At 41.7% G+C, this 19,455-nt stretch overlaps 1 protein-coding gene across 4 annotated transcripts in view; it reads right to left on the reverse strand.

The window, feature by feature from the left end:
* The window catches only part of HECW1 (HECT, C2 and WW domain containing E3 ubiquitin protein ligase 1), a 258,899-nt gene that overhangs the window by 34,765 nt on the left and 204,679 nt on the right, over positions 1–19,455 (reverse strand). For all 4 annotated transcript variants that reach the window (XM_054192341.1, XM_054192337.1, XM_054192338.1 and 1 more), the window contains 9 exons: positions 19,072–19,257; positions 18,317–18,451; positions 12,442–12,547; positions 12,145–12,241; positions 10,110–10,193; positions 8,962–9,071; positions 6,650–6,770; positions 5,155–5,268; positions 2,128–2,280 (listed from right to left, as the gene is read on the reverse strand). In XM_054192341.1, coding sequence (XP_054048316.1) covers positions 2,128–2,280; positions 5,155–5,268; positions 6,650–6,770; positions 8,962–9,071; positions 10,110–10,193; positions 12,145–12,241; positions 12,442–12,547; positions 18,317–18,451; positions 19,072–19,257 — 1,106 coding nt within the window. The remainder of the gene's footprint in view (positions 1–2,127; positions 2,281–5,154; positions 5,269–6,649; positions 6,771–8,961; positions 9,072–10,109; positions 10,194–12,144; positions 12,242–12,441; positions 12,548–18,316; positions 18,452–19,071; positions 19,258–19,455) is intronic.

The raw sequence follows: 19,455 nt of genomic DNA on the forward strand, positions 1-19,455 counted from the left end.
GCTGGCCACGCTATTCCTGATACAAGCCAGAATGCTGTTGGCCTTCTTGGTCACCTGGGCACACTGCTGGCTCATGTTAAGCTGGCCGTCCACCAGCACCCCCAGGTCCTTTGCTGCTGGGCAGCTCTCCAGCCACTCTTCCCCAAGCCTGTAGCGTTGCCTGGGGTTGTTGTGACCGAAATGCAGGACCCGGCACTTGGCCTTATTAAACCTCATACAATTGGCCTTGGCCCATCGATCCAGCCTGTCCAGGTCCCTCTGTAGAGCCTTCCTACCCTCAAGCAGATCAGCACTCCCACCTAGTTTGGTATCATCTGCAAACTTACTGCGGGTGCACTCAATCCCCTCATCCAGATCATTGATAAAGATATTAAACAAAACTGGCCCCAAAACTGAGCCCTGAGGGACACCACTGGTGACCGGCCGCCAAGAGGATTTCACCCCATTAATCACAACTCCTAAGTGTCTAACTGCTACTGATTTTTGAGTTAAATGCTAACTGCTATAGAAAGTCATATTAGATATCTTTCTGCTCTCCTATATGCCCAGGATAGGATACCTTTAAAAATTTGCCTCTTCCATGCTGAAATCTCTCAATGAACAGAAGAACAAAATGAGGGGATCAAACAAAATATACACTTTTTGCAGAATTTATCACTTAAGAAAACTGCAGCTGAACTCTTCACAACAACAGTACTTATAACAGGTAAGAGTCAGGGCCTGTTTCAAATACTACTGAGATAACATGACAACACCATTTCTGGAGAAAGCGGCCTGCGTCCAGTTCGCGCACAGTGTGGGCAGAATGATCTTGGGTTTGCACCTGCCTAAGTAGTCCCGTGCCCTGAAATCAAAATGCATCTTCACAAATACAGCCTCCTAAATCAAAAGTTCATCCATGCTGACTGTTAAGCCAAACAAAGGACAGACTGTTATTTCTTCTTGAAAACTAGGATTGGAGTGGGAGATGGACAAGCTGTAAGAACTAAGCTGCTCCCTTCCTGCTAATGTCAGCAGAGAAACAGTCTAATGCAAGGATCACTGTTAGCAAAATGCTCCACTGCTGAAAGTGATAATAAAAAAATAAAACAAAATTCAGAGAGCATGACAGGTCCTAGCAACATTCCATTTTTTCCACTGCAACCTTAATGGAGGTGATGGTACAACCATTTAGTTGTTCTTGATCTCCTGCCCACTGTAAGCAAAGCAAAGGAGAACCTGTTTACAAGAACCCTGTTTACCCTTCTAAGGGCATGTGCTATTTGCAATTTAAAAGGGGCCTGAACTGCCTTCCATTTTAAAGAAGGATCTCTGAGAGGAGCCAGTGAGATGGGTTAGACAAAGAAAAACACCACAGGAACAAACCCATGTGGCAGTATTTCTTTGACACAATGAAATCCCACAAGGGATCAAACGACGCCTGGGGCTGGCAGCCCATGCTCCACTGGACCACATCTGAAACTATCAAAGGGAAAACAACTCCCAAAGACAGACAGATCTGGAGGCAGATAGAAAAACGAGGAGATCACAATACGCATTCAGAATTTTTGATAAAGAAACAAGATCAGCAATTTGTCTGTTTGCACACATACTCGATAAGGTGAAGTACCTGCTCGCTCTGCGGACCTTGCCACACACAAGCAGGGACACTCTGTCAGGGGAGAAATGGGCTTTCACTGGGCATTTTTAAATGCCTGTAGTAGGTACAGAGCACCAATGTGGCTCTTAGAGAACACTGTATAGCTTCCAAATGCAATGCTGCTTGATGTGCAGAAAGACCACACTTGCTACTCTTCGAAAGGGACCAAGGAGAGGAGGCTGGGATTCAGGAGAGAGCTCGTCTCCCTGCCCTTTTTGCATTCACACAGAACTACACAAACATCAAGTCCCAAGTAATGCGAACAGGACGTTTTAATAGCAGGACCCTCATCACAACTCCTTTTCCAGAGCCTGCTGCTGTATTTACACTTACTCCTTCTCTTCCTTCTCCCAACCTACTTCCTAGTTCTTCCCAGAAGCAATGACACTTGTACGTAGTTTAGCCTAAACTGGCAGCTTTTGGGGTTTGCATTTCCATTTCCGTATTGCTCTAAAAGGATTGTTCAATTCTGCATAAAATGCCCTTACCATTCCAGGTGATTTTCAACAAAGGCAGACATGGGGCTGATCTGTACAGTGTAAGTGTCGTTGGCTGAATACTCAAACAGCCCATAATATGGATTGAAGAGCTCCTGAGACAGAAGGAAGAAGAATTCTCGGGAGGGGCCACTATAGTCCAACCTGGAAAGGAAAAGGTAAAAAACATAAAATGAGGCTCATTCCTATTTGAGTGAATTTCCTGGGTTTTACCAACATTGACTACTGCCTAACACCTACCCCTGTGCAGTCAAGTGTTTCTAACACGGTGTATCTCCCCTCCCAAAACTTGATTCTGAGCCCTGAACAAGTCACGATGCTGAAACTTTGCCAGCATCCAGGTTGATCTGGGAGGAATCATAACTTAGACACATCCCTTAAGTAGTTTCTTTTCCTTTGTTCCAAAGGCTTAGTAAATTGGAGGTACAAAGCCCAGCCTTGCCTTAGCTGGCCGGCTAGCAGCGGGCTAGCGTTTTAGTGAGTGGGTTTGAGCTGCCTATGAACACCAGGATTCAGAGAGCAGACAGCCCAGACTGAAATAGAAATTGCCCTTACTCTCCTTCACTGTGGTGTAACCAAAGATACAGTCTAGCCCCAAGCATGCTTTCTTAGCCATAGGTATAACCTAAAGGTCAATGCTGAACAAGACCAAGTCCCGACCAAACTGTGGCTCTTAAGATAGAATGGTGATTCCTCGGTTGTTCCATCCAAGCTCTTCTACTTTTCTGATAGTTTCAAACACGTGTGGTACACCTTAAGCTGTGCTTTGCTGTTGCATGATTTTGCTCTGTAGAGAGCCACCTTTTTTCCTTTTTTTTTTTTTTAAACTCAACTGTTAAATCAAGCTGTTCCCAATTATCTCAACTTGAAGAAAAAAAAAAAGCCAAACCCAAAAAGCTTCATGAGTGCATTATATCCAACTGTCATGGATTTATTAAAAAGAGAGCATTCTCTAATAGTGGTAGGTAGGTTTTTCGGTCTAAAATAAATCTACATGTAGCAAATACAAACAAATGATTTGTAGCCGTATATCACGTGTGCCAAAAGATTTTCTGAGGTGGGCACTATTCTTTCTACTTAACAAATGTAAAGTAAGTGGAAAACCCTGCAGCTGGATCAGAATGCTCTGTATTACGTTTGAAGTTACGGAAGCATAACCACAAGGGGCTGAATGATTGATTTGTGCAACTAGAAAGATGACGAAGGGCAGGCTGGCCCATCCACCTCTGTTTTACATCTGGAGGTTCAGTACTTTTTGAGCAGCTTTAACTCTAGGATCATGTGGTGAGGCTAAAGCCACAACAGCAAAAGGGGGTGGTATAAGCCCACATGAACCACTAGTGCTAACCATGTAACAGATCTGGTTCAACAGATATTAAGAGACTGGGCTAAGCCTGATGATGGCTGCAGTAACGAACCACAAAGAACACCTGTCTATATTCCAAAACCTCCAAGGAGAGATGAGGTATTGCATTTCTGGGCAACACATTAACTCATCATAAAGCCTTCATAGTTCATTTTCAATGTCATTTTAGCTTTGAAACATGTGGGAAACTGTGCCCATACAGCATCACGTAGCCATACAGCACCAATTTCTTTACAGTAGGGAACTGGTATCCTGCAGTGCCTCCAGCAGAACCTATATTAGCATTAAACAGCAGAAACCCCGGGGGAATGTATCTTCGGATGTAAATGAAGCAGTGAAGAATGAATGAATTTGCAAATCAAATTGGTTTATAATTTCTCCTGAGGATACCGTGCCACACACAGTAGAAGTTATTAGAGATGTGGGGAAACCAACATGACTTGGTCCAGTGTTAGCATACTAGAATGCTATTCCAAAAACACGAAGTGAGGTATGCTGCATGTTTATGCTTTACTTGCAAGCCAGAGGCAAAACCAGCTGTGAAAGACGACCTCTGTTAAATAATACTGAATCTGTGGAGTATAAAAAGTAAGAGTTAAGAAAACCCCTGATGCAGAGGTCACTGAGTGACTCTCTTTGAGATTAGTGACTTCTGTTTCCCACTGGACCTTAACATGTCCCTAGACAAACTCAGCTCAGCAGAAGCTTTTCACTTGACGTGCCACCTCAGAGCTGACAGTGTCAGCAGTTGTTGGTCATCCCAAGAGCTGACCCCGAGCCTTGCTGTTCCAGTACCTTTCAAACTAAAAACCTATCCATGTGTTTTTTTTTTTTTAAAATGAAATTTTATATGCAAAGCAATTGAAATATGATTTCCAGCCTTTGTTATATGAACACTGGAAATACGCAGAATGGTCTTTCCATTATAAAAGCATGTGGATTAAGCCTCAATTACAACATAGTCCTTGAGGTGAGCCAGTGTGGTGTTGAAAGGTTCTGTTCAGACTTGGAAACAAAAGGTCAGGGGCTGGCTTTAATCATACAAGAATGGCTCATGGATTTGCAAGGCTGGCAGAAAGTCTCCTTGAGAAAAGGCCTTCTCAAGACGGCCTTCTATTACTTTCAACTTCCAACTGGGCAAATTAAACTGTAAGGACTGAACAGCATTCCTCTTCCTCACTTTAACCAGAAACAAGAAGTCCACATATGGATAGCAAATGATCATTAGATGGCATGCAAGGCAAAAATGCTTGAAGCAAAACCAGATCCATTTTGAAGAGCTAGAGTAACAAAGGGGATAAAGGTCTGGTCTCTAATTAGAGCCCTGAGGCTGATTCAGTGTGCAAACATGGGCCTGTAGTTCAGTTTTGCCTTCCAGCCAGTCAAAATGCCTATGGCAACAAGATGGCTTTAGATTTAACCACTTAAATTGTCACTTTGAGACATCTAGATGGAAGGTACTATAGGAAAATGAAGCATTATTGCTATTGTTATTTTTAACAAATGTTTGAGCTAATTAAGATGAATCACTGAGTCAGAGGTAAAAAAAACCAAAGAAACATTACATAACAAGAGAGGCTCAGCCTTAGTCAACTCTGTGTTTTGCAACATAACAGCTACTTCAAAACTGATAGCATTTAGTGGTTCCCTACCCTTCCTCGCCAACAAACGTGACGTAGAGTTTGTTCCGCTGGAGCTCCTTGCGTGAATATGCCATTACCTGGTTGAAGGTGCCTTCCAGCAAGTGGTCACGTCGTATAATTAACCTGCAAAGGGAGGCAGAAATAGAAATCGAATGATTGAGTCTTGTGTGAGCCTGTGAGGCTGAAGGTAAACAAGAGCTGGCAGAGACATTCATTCTCGGAGAACTTAATAAACTTGCATCCACTGGTGCACATGCTACTTGACCACTACGGGTTTTCAGTAAGTTGTTTCATCAGGCTTTTCTATATGTCCCAAAGGTGAACTTCACCATGCTGTGATTAAGTTCAAAGTGTTGCTCTACTGCTAAGACTCTCTATAGCACCCTCTATACAAAAATGCGTATGGTGGAGAGGGCTGTGAGTTTCCTGTGTATATGAAGTCACGGATTTCTGGATTTAATTCAGTGAATGTCCATGGAATTACTGCTTCTGTAGCAGGGTAAGCAAAGGGAGTATCAGCCTCTGTTTATACAACACACCTCTCACTCCCCTGCCAACCTCTAAACCAACTTAATGAATAGTACATTTAAACACCATGTGTGCAAGAAATCCTTCTTGTTTGTGGACATTTTAAGACAGACCTTCTAAAATGTGTTTCATGCCTGCCTTCGACCCACTTAGCAAGACACCAAAAGGGATAACCAACGGCAAGGACTCTCCAGCTCTCTAAGAATATTTTGATGATGACGTTTGCCTGGAATAAATTGCTTAGTTTCATACATTTTTTTTTTTTTTCCACAACAGATGTGATTTGGTAGAAAGCCAGCCTGATGCATAAATTCAACCAGATGCCCAGGAAATACCTTAGAAACACACAGCCCTTTGGCCAAGCTGGATAACTAGATCAAGCACAAGTAGGTATAGGCTCACAAGCCAACTAACAAGATGTCTGGAAAGCAAACTCCCCAAAAAGAGACAGAGATTCCCCAAAATACATGAAGAGAGGCAGAAGCCTCTCTAGTTCAAACCCAGGAGGGCTACCAACACAAAGAACTACTGAAAGTTAAACCTGCATGTACAGGCTAACTTCTGTAGGGTCATACTCCGGTCCTGAGTTACACTGATATGTAGATCCAAAGAATTTGGGGTCACTCCATCATTGCAAGATGTAGCTCTTAATAATCTCTGGTGGAGGTTTGCCTGAATGGATGATTTTCCTACTAGCAAATTATAGGCAGGAATACCAACATCCCTGAAAAACCAATAGGGAATGGGAGTCTAAGAGAACTTGAGCCTATAAGAAATAAAACTTACACACAAAAGCCTCCTGAAGGTCACTCTTTTGCAGGATATACTAAGATCTTATCTTGCTCTGATACTTCATGTACAAAGTGCAACCTCTGGTGTGTTTCCCACTCCCTATTAGTGTCTTCATTCATGGATAATGACAAAAGACAAAGCTACCCCATGTTAGACAAATTGAGTGACTTGTCATAATACTCACTTAATTTTACCTGGACCTTGCCCATACCCTTTGGCTTCAAGTTTTCGATAGAAATTGCGCAGCTTGGCTTCAAAGTCCCTCCTGTATGGAGAAGGTGCTCTTGCACTTGCTCGCTGCAGTCCTGGGGGGAAAACAAACAGCATCTTAAAGTATAAGGAGCTTTAATTTTTTTCCAAATCATATAGCTGATGTTTCCAGACAGAACTAGCTAACAAATGTGTTAGGAACGCTTTACAGGTATACTGTGCACTCAGCATTATTTTTGTTCTACCTGGCATTAATAGAGTTGTAAGCTTCTATAATTCAGCGATTGCAATGACTTCCAGGGGCTATATATTCTTCACCAAAACAACCGTTAAGCTCACCTTGTGTGTGCCTTTGCGTGAGGCTCAGCCTTTAACTGTGATTGATCTGAACGGAAACTCAAGCATCGGAAAGGCATGAGAAAGACTGACATGCCTAACTCCCACTCACGGTCAATGGTATTTAGGTTTTTCTTTCCCTTTTGCACTTTTAAGTGATCTCTCTCCTCTGCATTGTATAGGAGATCTCCTTACTTGGCAGGACTAAACCTCCAAAACTCAAAGCAATGCTTCTCACTCGAGCCTAGCACCCCAGCCAAGCTGGGAATCGGGTTTCCCCAAGTTAATCTGACTGTATATTAAACACTTCCAGCTATCAACACAAGCCCCCTTTGTGGCATTGCAAAGGATTTCTGTCAGCAAGAAATGCTATGTTTTCCTATTATGATTCACACAGACAGCAGATTTTTAGCAATTTGGGACCTGTTTTGTTTTGAAGTCTGCCTTCTCCAAGTACCTGATTAGTCCTTTTGTATGAACAAGTGCCATGCCATAAAGGGTCAAAGAATGGATCCATGAAATCCCATTTCCGTATCTCATTACAGAAGACAATAAAAACAAGGCCTTTTATGAGAAATCTGGCAGAAAATCCTCCACAGGAAGGAGGAAAAAAAAAAATCACATTTAGTGGGAGCACAAAGTACTGTGGTTGCCAGGAGGGAAGGACGTTACTAATTGTCTGTGCTGGTAGAACAGAAAGGCATATTTACATGCAGTGCACAGAGAATCCCTTGCAACACTGCTTCTATTAGACCCTTTTTCCCCCAGGACATAAGAGAATGGGTGTCCTTATGGGATATGAAACCAGTGGCAGAAATAAGCAAGCAGACAGTATGTTGCCGGAAATGAGTATTTGGCCTTGTCTTTTTCTCAAGAACAGGTAAAGACCAGTGCAGATTTTTTAACATTCTATGAAGTCATGTTCTTGCCAAACATTTAGGTTTTTGTCTTGCAGGAGACTTGTTTCTGATCTGTCCTGATACTGATGTAGAGGAGAGGAACTGTATTTACAACGGCGTCCCAACTCATTAATGACAACAGGACATTCTGACAAAACACTGTCCCTCCTATAGGCAAGGGTGCAGCATTTAACTTCTTCACATCAACAAACCTTTCAATTTTCCACAGCCAGCTCTGAGATTTGAATGTCTCTTGTTCATTAATTTTGTTTGAAAGCAGATAATTTAAATGAATTTTTAAAAAGCTCAGCCAAAAATGGATTTCTTCAGATCACATTTCTGTCGATTCTCTCAAAATGGCCACTGGACACAGCCACGCAGTGAGACTGCGGTGGGGGTTGTATATCTTGGCAAAAGGGAGACATTAGTTCCTCAAATTTCTATAGCATAAACAATAACTACAGAGACATACCACAGCTGGAAATAGCCTTCTCAGACAGCATGTCTTTCTGGAAAATATGTTTCCCGTCAAACCTAAGTTAATGGGCTTAACATGGGAGGTCAGACTAGATGATCAAGACGATCCCCTCAGGTCTTAAAATAGATGAGTCTTGGGAAGAAGTAAAGCCTTTGGAACACTGAACGGTGGAGACTGAACTTCACAGGAGAACTGGAAGTATTGCAATACACCTTTGATTTGGAAGCTGCTCTTTGCTCCTGTCGCATAACATTAATGTGCTTCCATGTCAGTGAGTTATGTCTGGAGTGCACTCTCTTATCCCAATCCTTTCCAACTGTACAAAAAGTAGGAAAATATCTTGTTCCATACGGGCAATTTCTGATCAATGCGTTCCAGCTACTGTTAGCATTTCAACAGATACATAACGGCAATGGCAACTGATCCAGCAAAAAAGCAGCTGGGGTCAGATTCAGAGTGGACACTGGAATTAGCAGGCTGACAACTGATGCTGGCTCTGAATCTGCCCCTTTCTTTTTATTAGGAGAAATAACACAAATGCAAGATTTTGTATTATTTTCTCCATCCCCTTACCTGGAGAATTTTGGGGTGATGAACAGGGTGAGCAGCGAGGAGAGAAACTGTAACCAGGATGGAAGGCAGCCTGCAGTGGTATGTAGGACATAATATCCTCCTCAAAAAGGCTGCATGGAAAAAGCAATAGGGAGAGATTTGGTTCACATTCACCACATGAAGGAATGTAAATATTCTGTATGGTACAAGTCTGCTGTGGTCGTAAGTTTGGGTACAGCCCTGAAGTCATGGATTCATAAAATCCACAGGCTTCCCAAATCAGGCATGGTCACCAGTAACAAAAAACAAATTAATTTTTTAAGATGTTTCATGCTAACATAGTGGCTCAATCTACTGACAGAGTAAAGATCTGAGGCTATGCAGTAAACAGGGACAACTTCAACACGTTAGAAGCAGCAAAGATACTCATCTGTCTCCCAGGTTGTTTTTCTTGGGTCATACATTTTCATATAGCTCAGCTTTTTGACCATTCAGATTAAGTTGATGGGAATAAGTTATAAACTTGCATTAGGCAGTGCTATGTAGCATACCAAAACCACCTGGGTAATGCAATGTTTTCCAAGTAAGACCAACACAATAAAATAAGTCCTTATCTGCACTGAGCAAAAGCAGCCAGGACCTAAAGACCAAGCTCCCTGGTCCGAATAAAAGTTGAAGCCTTATCTACACTACCCAAACAATGCTCAGTGCACTGTACATTGAGGTTTCGTTAGTGTGACACGGCCCTGCGTGTGCAGGCAGCACTGCTGGGGTAAAACTAGCAATTTCATGAGCAGCTATGTTATTTACTTGTACTGAGAAAGACACGGTTTTTCCTCTTTTCTTTTTTAAAAAAAAGGAAACAAGAATTTTTCCATTCAAAGCAAACATTTTGACCTGATTCTTATTTATCTGCTACTTGATGGGAACAGCTATATTGATTGAGCTGGCTGGGGATGGAGTTTACTGCACTGATGGAGACTGGCTTCCAGGAAGTAAGAGTTGACAGATATACTGTGGGTGAATTATTTTGGGTGACTATCAGTAACAATGAATCCCATTCTAATTACATATGACCTGGAAGATTTAAATAAATCTTTTCAATTATGCTGAGACAGAGCCCGCCAGCTTCTCTGGTACCACATTATACTTTTGATCAAATTGATTACCTCAGCAGAATTACTAAATCTGCATCACAGGACAACTTTTCAAGCCCATGTGTACCCTCTGTCCGAATGTAATGGATCTTCTCCCTGAAACATAAATTAAAATATTGAGAAGAGAAGAGAAGAAAGAAAAAAAAAAAAGGAAAACATGCCATTGTCAAGGCATGAACTACACATAGAGTTATTATTCCTTGGTATTTTGCCAGTTCCTGTTTCTCTCCTTACAAAAATAGCAAACATCTTAACAGCCTGATTTCTTTTCTAATCTCTAACAAACTTGCAAAAAAGAATTGATTTACATCATTCAGTGTCCTGATCCAAAAGCAAGAGATTTTATACCATATTTTAGAAAACAGAGGGATTCTTAGTCCCTCCAAGCTCATGTGTAACACTATAACCATGGTCAGACAGACAGACATTTTGTTTCAGGCTACGACAAGTAGATCACCTTTTGTTAATAGAATTTCACATAATACCACTTCCTTTACCTCTGTCACTTCTATCTGGCAAATAACACTCTAACATATACTTGATATTAATTGCTCACAAAGAAGTTATACAGTACATGTGTAAAATCATACATGTTGTTGTTTAAATGAATGCTAATAGGGAGTGGGAAACATAGTATGGATCCTAGCAGCAGATTAGGACCATGGCAGATACACCCCAATCTGTCAGTGTTTCTAAAGCATTGCAGTGTCCGAGAATATTTATTCCAGCATCAAGTCGAGGATGTGCTGTAGTATCTTGCTGGCTGGGACTGCAACGTATTGCAGAATCAAGCCGTGTAAAAGACAGACATTGTCTCCTAGGAGCTTGCTTAAAACCTTCTGTATGAACATTAGACGGTAGCTTGGGATCACTCCTGACCTAAGGTATAAGGCAAAGCAAGGACCTGGAGGCGAAAGGCTCAATATCCCGTTACAAATCTCATTACGCACTGGCTAAGCTGTCTAGTCCCTATCACTATTCAATTTTGTTCTCTGCTCAAAAGGAGATAAAAGCATCATCTGTTCTCTGAGAAATGAGAATTCAAATTACAGCTGAGAAAAAAAAAATAGTCTGGAATAATTTGATGGTGAAGATAAAAAAAAATAATTCTCAGTTACAGAAATGTACATCTTGAATACTGGGAGCATTTTTCATTCTGTCTCCCTCATTTTATTTGAATGTATTCATTCCTCCAGGAAGGAAGTCTAATCCTTACACCCAAAGAACTCTTTGTCTGGCTCTCACAGGTAAACAATGAGCCAGTAAGACTATCAGGAACTTGGAGGTCCTTCCCTTGCTCTTCCTTCCCTCCTTTACCAGTCCCGCCGACGCACTTGTTACTGCACAGTACAAACTAAATTCTTGGTCAAACTCTTAGCTGGTCGATACTGGCATTACTGCGATTGACTAGCCTCCAGCTTAGGTTCTTGGCCAAAACAATTAATTTAACCTTTGGAATTAGGATAAGTTTAAATTGTACCAGCTTTTGGTTCTGTTTTGTTTTTTTTTTTTAATTTTTTTCCAACCTAACAGGAAAGGAATGGGCATAAGAAAAAGAAAGATACAATTTAATTACTTTGGAAAGGACTACCATTAAGTCGTAAGTGTGAAAGATTAAAGACAGGAGTACAATCTACTTCATAATGTTCCTATTTCTTTGTAAAATCTAAGGTGACTATGTCCATGGTACGGGTGTAAATCCAATCATGAGGTAAAATCCTGGTTCTGCTGAAGGTACTGGGGTTTCGCTGATGACTTGCATCCAAACGCAACTTTAACCCTATCTTCTGAAAAGCAAAGTGATAATTATAGCTGAAGAAAGATTTTGTGCTATTCAGTAAAACTTAAAGTGGAAATTAGGTATGTCACTATTTGCCCCTAGCTATTTTGCTTCTACATGAAGTGGTCCACACCTACTCTTTATTGGTAACAGTTCCATAGGGGGCCCAAGTTCATCTTTTGTACTACAGTCAGTAGAATTTGTTTGTCCCCACTATAAGAAAGCCTTCCTTGAAGTTGGATTCAGCAGCCTGGAAAAAAGCGGTACCTGAGTGCATGGTTTCTGGCCAAGCTGGGCTGACGCTCCTGCAGCATCTCAAAAATGTTGGGTTGGCGTAAAAATGCAACAATCTTGTCATTGTAAGCTGGAAAAGGAGAAAAAGATACAGAGGCTTTATCTACCATTGAGGTGGCCTGGTCACGTCACTGTGACTGTGCAGGGGGTCACACTGACTGCACTGCTAGGGAGGCAGGGCAACATGAAGCAGTGCATATGGTCGATGGGAAGTTCTAAAAAGCATCTTTGTGAGCACCGCTTTGAAAAGAAAAGAGAAAGTTGGCTTACCCAGAGGTAACGTCTCGTGATGGTGCTGGTTTCGAATAGCTGTTACGAGACTATTGCCTGGTCGGGCCAACAGAGTAACTCCTCTGTTTCGGGAGACTTCGGAGGCCTACAACACCAGAGGAAAGAGAAAGAATGATCAAAACTGACCGTCGGTAGCACATCGGTCAGTAAAAACGTTTCTCATCTTCAGAAGTGGCCTTCAGAATGGTTCATGATGCTGACTGACTGAAGGACAGAAAGCCTGCATGAAAATTATAGCTTTATACTTCAGCCAACTTAAAAAAGGTAGGTAATTCTGTGCTTCCAAATGGAGGGACACCATTATCCACAGCTATCACACATCTTGATGCTGCAGTGAAGGCACCAGAATGCAGAGGTAAATTCAAGTTAACAAAGGTATTGCAATGATGGAGTTCTCAGGTTCAATGAAAATAAGATCTCTTGTTCTAGCATAACTGCATTTACTTCATGGTTTTTACAGCAATATTAATTTGAAAAAAGCAGAAACCCTACAACATTGCGACATGTTCACTCCGCATCATTGAAGGGAAATTTAGTATTGGAAATAATAGGAGGAAGGTATATCTACATAGATCACAGGGCTGTATCATTGCAAAAGGGGGTTGCCTAACTTGCATAACCAGAAATAGAAGTTGAATTGTATGCACTGAAAAAGAACATAGTCCAAAGAGCTGATAAGAAGAGTAGTAAGAAGGAAATTTATCACTACTATTTAACTCAGGCCCTTAAAGAATGCCACTGTCCTAAACACAGTGTCTAGTGAAGGCAATCATGTCAGGAGGGTAAATGTTAAAAGATGGGAAAACACTTAAGTATGAGGATATTAAAAGCCATACAATGAGGTCTGGCAATCTGTCTTGAGTGAATCATTATTTCCTGGGTAACTCTTTGGGGACTTGTGCAAGCTGAGGGGAACCCACCTCTCTCTCCTATGTGTTCCTCCAGAATATGGCCACAGTGAAGCCTACAGAGGAGCACTGCCACAAAATCAGCGGGAGGACAAGATGCATTCGGAATTCCAATTGGCATTCTACGGGGCTAATGGCTGCGCCTTTCTCACTGCACAAATTGTAGTACTTGGCAACTACTTCAGGAAGAAATTGCCCCTACTCCAATATTTTAAATGCTTAGCTCTGCATCCAAGGAAATGCTGCCAACCCATTTTCAGTGGTACGGCCAAATGCCAGGTCTTCCAACTGGATATAAATGAAAACCGAGAAGCTAAATGTGACTGGCAAGTTGCCCCTGGAGCGCATAAAGCATAAAATGTTTACATGTAACAAGACACCAGTCAATGCACTTGATGCATGTCAGCACACAGGTTAAACAATAAAAAAATCTTAATGATTCTAATTAAACATACTGTAATTGAAAACACAAAACTGCTGTGAAAGTGCATGGTGAATGTTTCGCTCCATCATTCAATTATGATTTCGTTTGCACCCATTTTGTACTGGTATGTATCTGCTGACTACAAGAGGAGTTATCCCAGTCTCAGGGAGAACCGTCAAGCCCACAGCATTTAATGGACTGATGTGATAATCTTGGTCCAAACCTTCTCACCTTTAGAAACAGGAAGAAGTTCCAAAGCAGGTCACACACAATTCACCAAGTCCCTCTGTGCTGTGCTAAATCTTCTGCCTTTGTCTCCTTCTCACACCCCCATGGGCCAAATGACACTGCAAGTTTGGCTCAGGCAGCTTTTGCCCTGCGAGCCAGGCATCCACCCTGACATTCACCTGAGTGAATGCCTTTATGGCATTCACTCCATGCTACGGAAGAAGGAGGCAGCTTAGGTGCAGGACATGCCCTATAATCCATGGCCACAGTGGGCACAAAGCCCTTCTGGGAAGAGCCATTTCTTGGGCAGCGTAGCCAAGACCACACTCTGGCCTGTGATCGGCTGTTAGCAAGCATGCGTGGGACGGCGCCAAGGCATCACCTTGTTCTCAGCTTCTCCACTTCCAGGGAGCTCTGAAGAGCAGGTGAGGATGCCTCTCCCCAGCCCGTTGTAGAACGGGCTTGCATGCAAGCGTGGATGGTGGGTGAGCCTCTTTTTAAGGGTGGTCTCTGACTCGCGTTTGGCAAAGACAAATCCTGCGTCCTTGTTGCTACAATGTAGATTTACTGAATAGAAGGTAGGAAGGGGGAAAGAGAGGTGTAACAGGGGAGTTAAACCCCCATCTCCCACAAAAACTATCACCAACTGGTATCTGCTCATCGCTTGGGAACTGCACAGTACTTCTGCCCAGACAGGGGTGGATCCTCCTCTTGCTCACATCACCTGATTTTTTTATTTATTTTATTCCTTTTGGCTAGCTTTCCAGAGCTGCTGAGTTATTTCTCCTGAAGTAAGAACTCTGAAAGGAAATGTGTCTAGAGCCCACGAAGAGAAACCTTTGCTTTGCCCTTCCCTTCTCCCCAATTTAACGGCTAAAGTCATCTAGATTGTAAGAATCCAGTTCTATATGCACCTTAATATAATAAATTGCACACTCCGTGGTGCTGTACTTCTCTTCATCACCATGATTAGGCATCACTAATGCTGTGCTTGGATGATGGTCTTTACACATTTACATCTCTAAACAATTTTTCTCTGGCAACACAACAGGAAAATTCCCAGCTGCCTAATTAACTTCCATTTTACTAACACTCCTCTTTCCAACCTTTTAGCTAATATAGTACAATTGATTGCTCCAATTCAGTGTTTAATCGCAATCGCCTTGTCTACTTTGACTTTCTAATTGAATCATTTAATTTAGATTAGCACTATTCTCTAATTTTAAAAAAAAAAAAAAAAAAAGAGTGACCCCTTTAATGATTTAGTGACCTGGTTCATCTAGAGCAGGGTAACCTGACAGATTTATGTCAGAGTTTAATAGCTTTGTAGCTTCGCAATTGATCCTGGGATGTTGCAACCAGACTGAAGAGTCCAAACTATCACAGGAGCCTTTCAGTGATATAATACCCTTTCCTAGGTTTTATGTTACTGCTGTATTTGAGAGGCTTTCTTTCTTGGAAGAGGGAATGGAATATTATTATATGCACAGGTAATTTTGTTTTTTAAAACGCAGCCCACCATTGGGGATTGAGGGGAAAAAGGGTAGTTTTAACGTCCACTTGCCCTGTTAATAGTTGGGGTAGGCTTTGAATAGAAGTACCTGGAAGCAACTGCCAGCCTTCTATAGAAGCTGTGCGCTTCCTATTTCTATTCTCTACTAAGAATAACTTTTAAATGTTGTAAAGCAAAGAAAACTGTCATATTTGAGAACGCATATTTTTATGTTCCGGTTTCACGAGGGAGTTTTAACAGTACATTTGAAATACTAAAAATCAATTATTTATTAGTATTGCAAGGTATTCTGTTCAACACCAAAGATTACTAGGCAGGAATCAAGGCCACATTTTGATGAGCCAAATGGATTTAGAAGATTCACGGATGTCATGGAAAGGAGGACAGGATATCACTGTTTTCACTTCAACGCTACAGCCTATTCACTGCATTGCCCCTGGACTGGGAGCTCAGAAACTTGCTGGTGACTAAGACAAAACTGGCTTTTGCACTATGTTCTGGCCTGAAACTATGAAGAAATAGAGACCCAATGCCCATGTAATCACTAGTTCCTATGGTTAATTATTCTTACGGAATTTCAACCCTGCCTTATTTCAGTTTGGCTTTTACTATCAAAACTTAGTTCTTGTAATGCCTGTCCTCTCCTAGATTAACTAGATCCGTCTATTAGTTTTCTAAGAATTCCAGATATTACATTTGCTTTCTTGTCTGCTGTTGAGTACTGAGATTACAATTTCTTAGAACAATAATAATTTCTTGATGGCGACCCAGCTAAGAGCCATCGCTGAGTGTGTGAAGCTGGGGTATATATTTTCTCCCACTTTGGGATCATCTGCCTATGATTTTTGTCTGCTCTTTCCTCAACTGATAACGTGGTGTCACAAAGTCCCTGGGAAGTCCAGACGACACTCTGGCAACTCCTTTTGGCACTTGGGCAGGATGTCAGGTGCGTGTGCCAAGGCAGGGGTTTTTCTATACCCTCTCTGGCACCCACAGGCAATCATGACTGAAGCACTGTTCTGCTCTCCTTCAGGCTCACTTGACATCTGTACATACTGTTCAAAACTGGTGGTTGCCTTTCTTGGTCCTTCACACCATCCTGGTGACAGATTCCAGAGGCCACACCACCTGCTCCGCAAAGAAACCAGCTGGACTGCATACAGCCGACACATGGCCAGGACAAAGCCCCATGCGTGTCCCTACAGTCATGATTTATAGGGCAAAAGCACATCCAGATATGCTTGGAAGAAACGGCATGCAACATGAGGCTTTTAATAAATGGGCTGAGTTGTAAAGGGTTGAATCTTTTCCTTGTAAATGGTGGGCATTTAGGCACCGCTCCAAAGTCCTTGGAAATCACGGGAGTCCTTCCAGTTGTGCAGCAGACTCTTCCAGAAAGGAAGCTACTGAATAAGACAAGGGTGCAGAAGCACTGTGGGACTTGCGCCATCAAGATTGTGAGATGAAGAGGCCAGCACTGACGGCTCCCTAGACAGAAGGCCCCGTTTCATTGATTGATCATGCCAAATCAGTGGCCTCGATGAACAGTTTTCCCAGAGAATCATTACTCAAAAGTATGCAATGCTTTTCACTGTACTTGATATTTGGGTTTATTGCAAATTGTTCTTTGCCAGCCTTGCCAGCACTTGCAAAACCAAATGTATTTTTTGGGCTAGGTCATCTGAGTTGCTCAGCAGTATTTCTGTCCCTGACATGGTGAGTTTGTAAGCAAGCCCCAGGCAAGCATGGGCCCAAGTATGAATCATCATGCAAGTAGCTTTCACATTCTTGTCAATAATTCAGTCACAACAGCAACACTAAACTGCAGGCTGTTGGCAGAAGGAAGCTGCTAAGTTTGGTGGGAAGATACAACTGAAACGGATCCATTGATGTAGTTCTATCTTCAGAAAATATGTTGCTGTATTCACCCAAGATGGGAAAAACCTACCCAAGCTACTTATGCCTGGTCTGCCTTTGGTCCTGAAGTACTGACCTCACACCTTAGCTCTGAATCCCAACCACATCTGGCAGTGGGAGGTGTTCAGACTGGTCCTGCTGCAGGAAGTTTGAGTGTTAATTTCACAAGCATTTCTCCAGTTGTTTTTCTGGAAGAGGACAATCCTTTGGCCATAATTCATCTCTACTCCTATTCAGCTTCCATCTTTACAAATCTTCAACTGTATGGATTTGCTATATGAAGAATCTGATTGCTGGTACTTTTTCCTCCTTAAATCCACAATACAAACCCAGGATTTATGATTCTATTAATCCTGTCCATGCCTCTCAGTGATAAAAATCATCCCCATGAAACACAGGAAAGATGTTTAATGTGACTGAAAGCTAGGGAAGCAAACCTCAACATGCATTACTACACCTGCTAGGGAGTATATCTTTTCAGAGCACAGTGTCACAGTGGGGAATGAAGAAACATATGAGGCTGCTGAAGTATCAGGCCTTAAAAATAATGAATGACTTGACTTTACTAAAGCAAGACTAGGATGTCAAATATATATTCTTCTTTTAAAATCTATTTTGTCATTATCTCACTTTGGTTACTTATTTTTACTTGTTTATTATTTTATTCTGAAAATGGTCAAAATATAAACCTTCATTGACAGCAAGCTCTGAGGTAAACCCTTCAGAAAGAAAATTCCTGTATTTCCTTTGGAAGATAAAAATCCTCCAAACAGTCTGTTTAAATGCGTTTCAAAGATAAGAAGTGCTTTTAATTCTACAGAATATTGAAGTCAAAAACAACTGTATTAATATTAGCACGGTTACCTCTCCAGCACTGTAGCTACGAAGCCGCTGAAGATGTTGCCTGTGAGTCAAGTGATTAGGGAGACGACCATTCTGCAGAGGGATCCTGGGATCTATGAAAGTGGTAGCACGGCTGTTGTGGTCAACGAAGAAAGACTGAAACACACAGGAACAATGATTTTTTTTGTAAGAAGAGTGACAACACTGTGACAGCATTGTGGGATCATAAAACGAAAACCACTGGCAACTGTGTGTCAGAAATACCCTGTTTAGGTACAGTCCATGGAAAATATCTGCACACGACAGGACTTTCTTAGTCAAAGCTAGAATAGCTCTTGGAAAATATCTGAAACTACATAAGTCAAAATCATGTGTGATGGCCATGAAGTAAATAAGACAGAAGAGAATAAAATTACTGGGGAACACTGCTTTACCCTATTTGGTGGTTCTCGAAGTCATCTGGCAAAGCTTCACTGGAGACAGAAACACTAAGCTAAATTTTGCAGCCATGGCAGACCTAAACTGTCTTAAACTTCTTTGTTAGTCCAGTGCTGTCTTGGCTACAGTGTAATAATCCATGGACAGCTAGAGGGTCACCATTACGCTTTGAAACATTTGTTCTTGAAGCTTTTTTCTGCTTCTAAAATAACTCTGCTTGCTGCTTGTGCTGTGTAAACCAAACCACCAATTTTGAGTCAAGAAGGAAGGAACACTTAGTGATCAAATAGCCTGATGTGCAGTGTTAAACAAGTGATTTGTTTTGTTGACACTCTTACCTTGCCCTGCTGGTCAGTTTTTATCTCCCAGCCACGAGGAAGCTCCAGTCGGGTATCAGCAAACATATTGATAAAATTTACCAGGTCTCTGTTGTGCTGATAGCGCTCAAAATTACGAGCATCTCTACGGATCTTCAAAATCATATGCTTCAAGCAGGTACTGTTAGTGAAGACTCGATAGGCACTCTATGAGATAGAAAACAGAAGCGAGGAAAACCAGCTCTGATGTCAAAATAACATATTTGGTCATTTCATGGGACATATGCCCAAAGAACTGAACCAAATCCTGTTAGAGTCAAGAACCATTTCTGCCTCATTGTTTTAATTTGATTTACTACTTTATACAAACACCTAGAAGTAAGAGATATAATCTGGAAAGTGAAA

This window comes from Rissa tridactyla, chromosome 2, assembly GCF_028500815.1.
Source record: "Rissa tridactyla isolate bRisTri1 chromosome 2, bRisTri1.patW.cur.20221130, whole genome shotgun sequence".
NCBI classification, from domain to species: domain Eukaryota; kingdom Metazoa; phylum Chordata; class Aves; order Charadriiformes; family Laridae; genus Rissa; species Rissa tridactyla.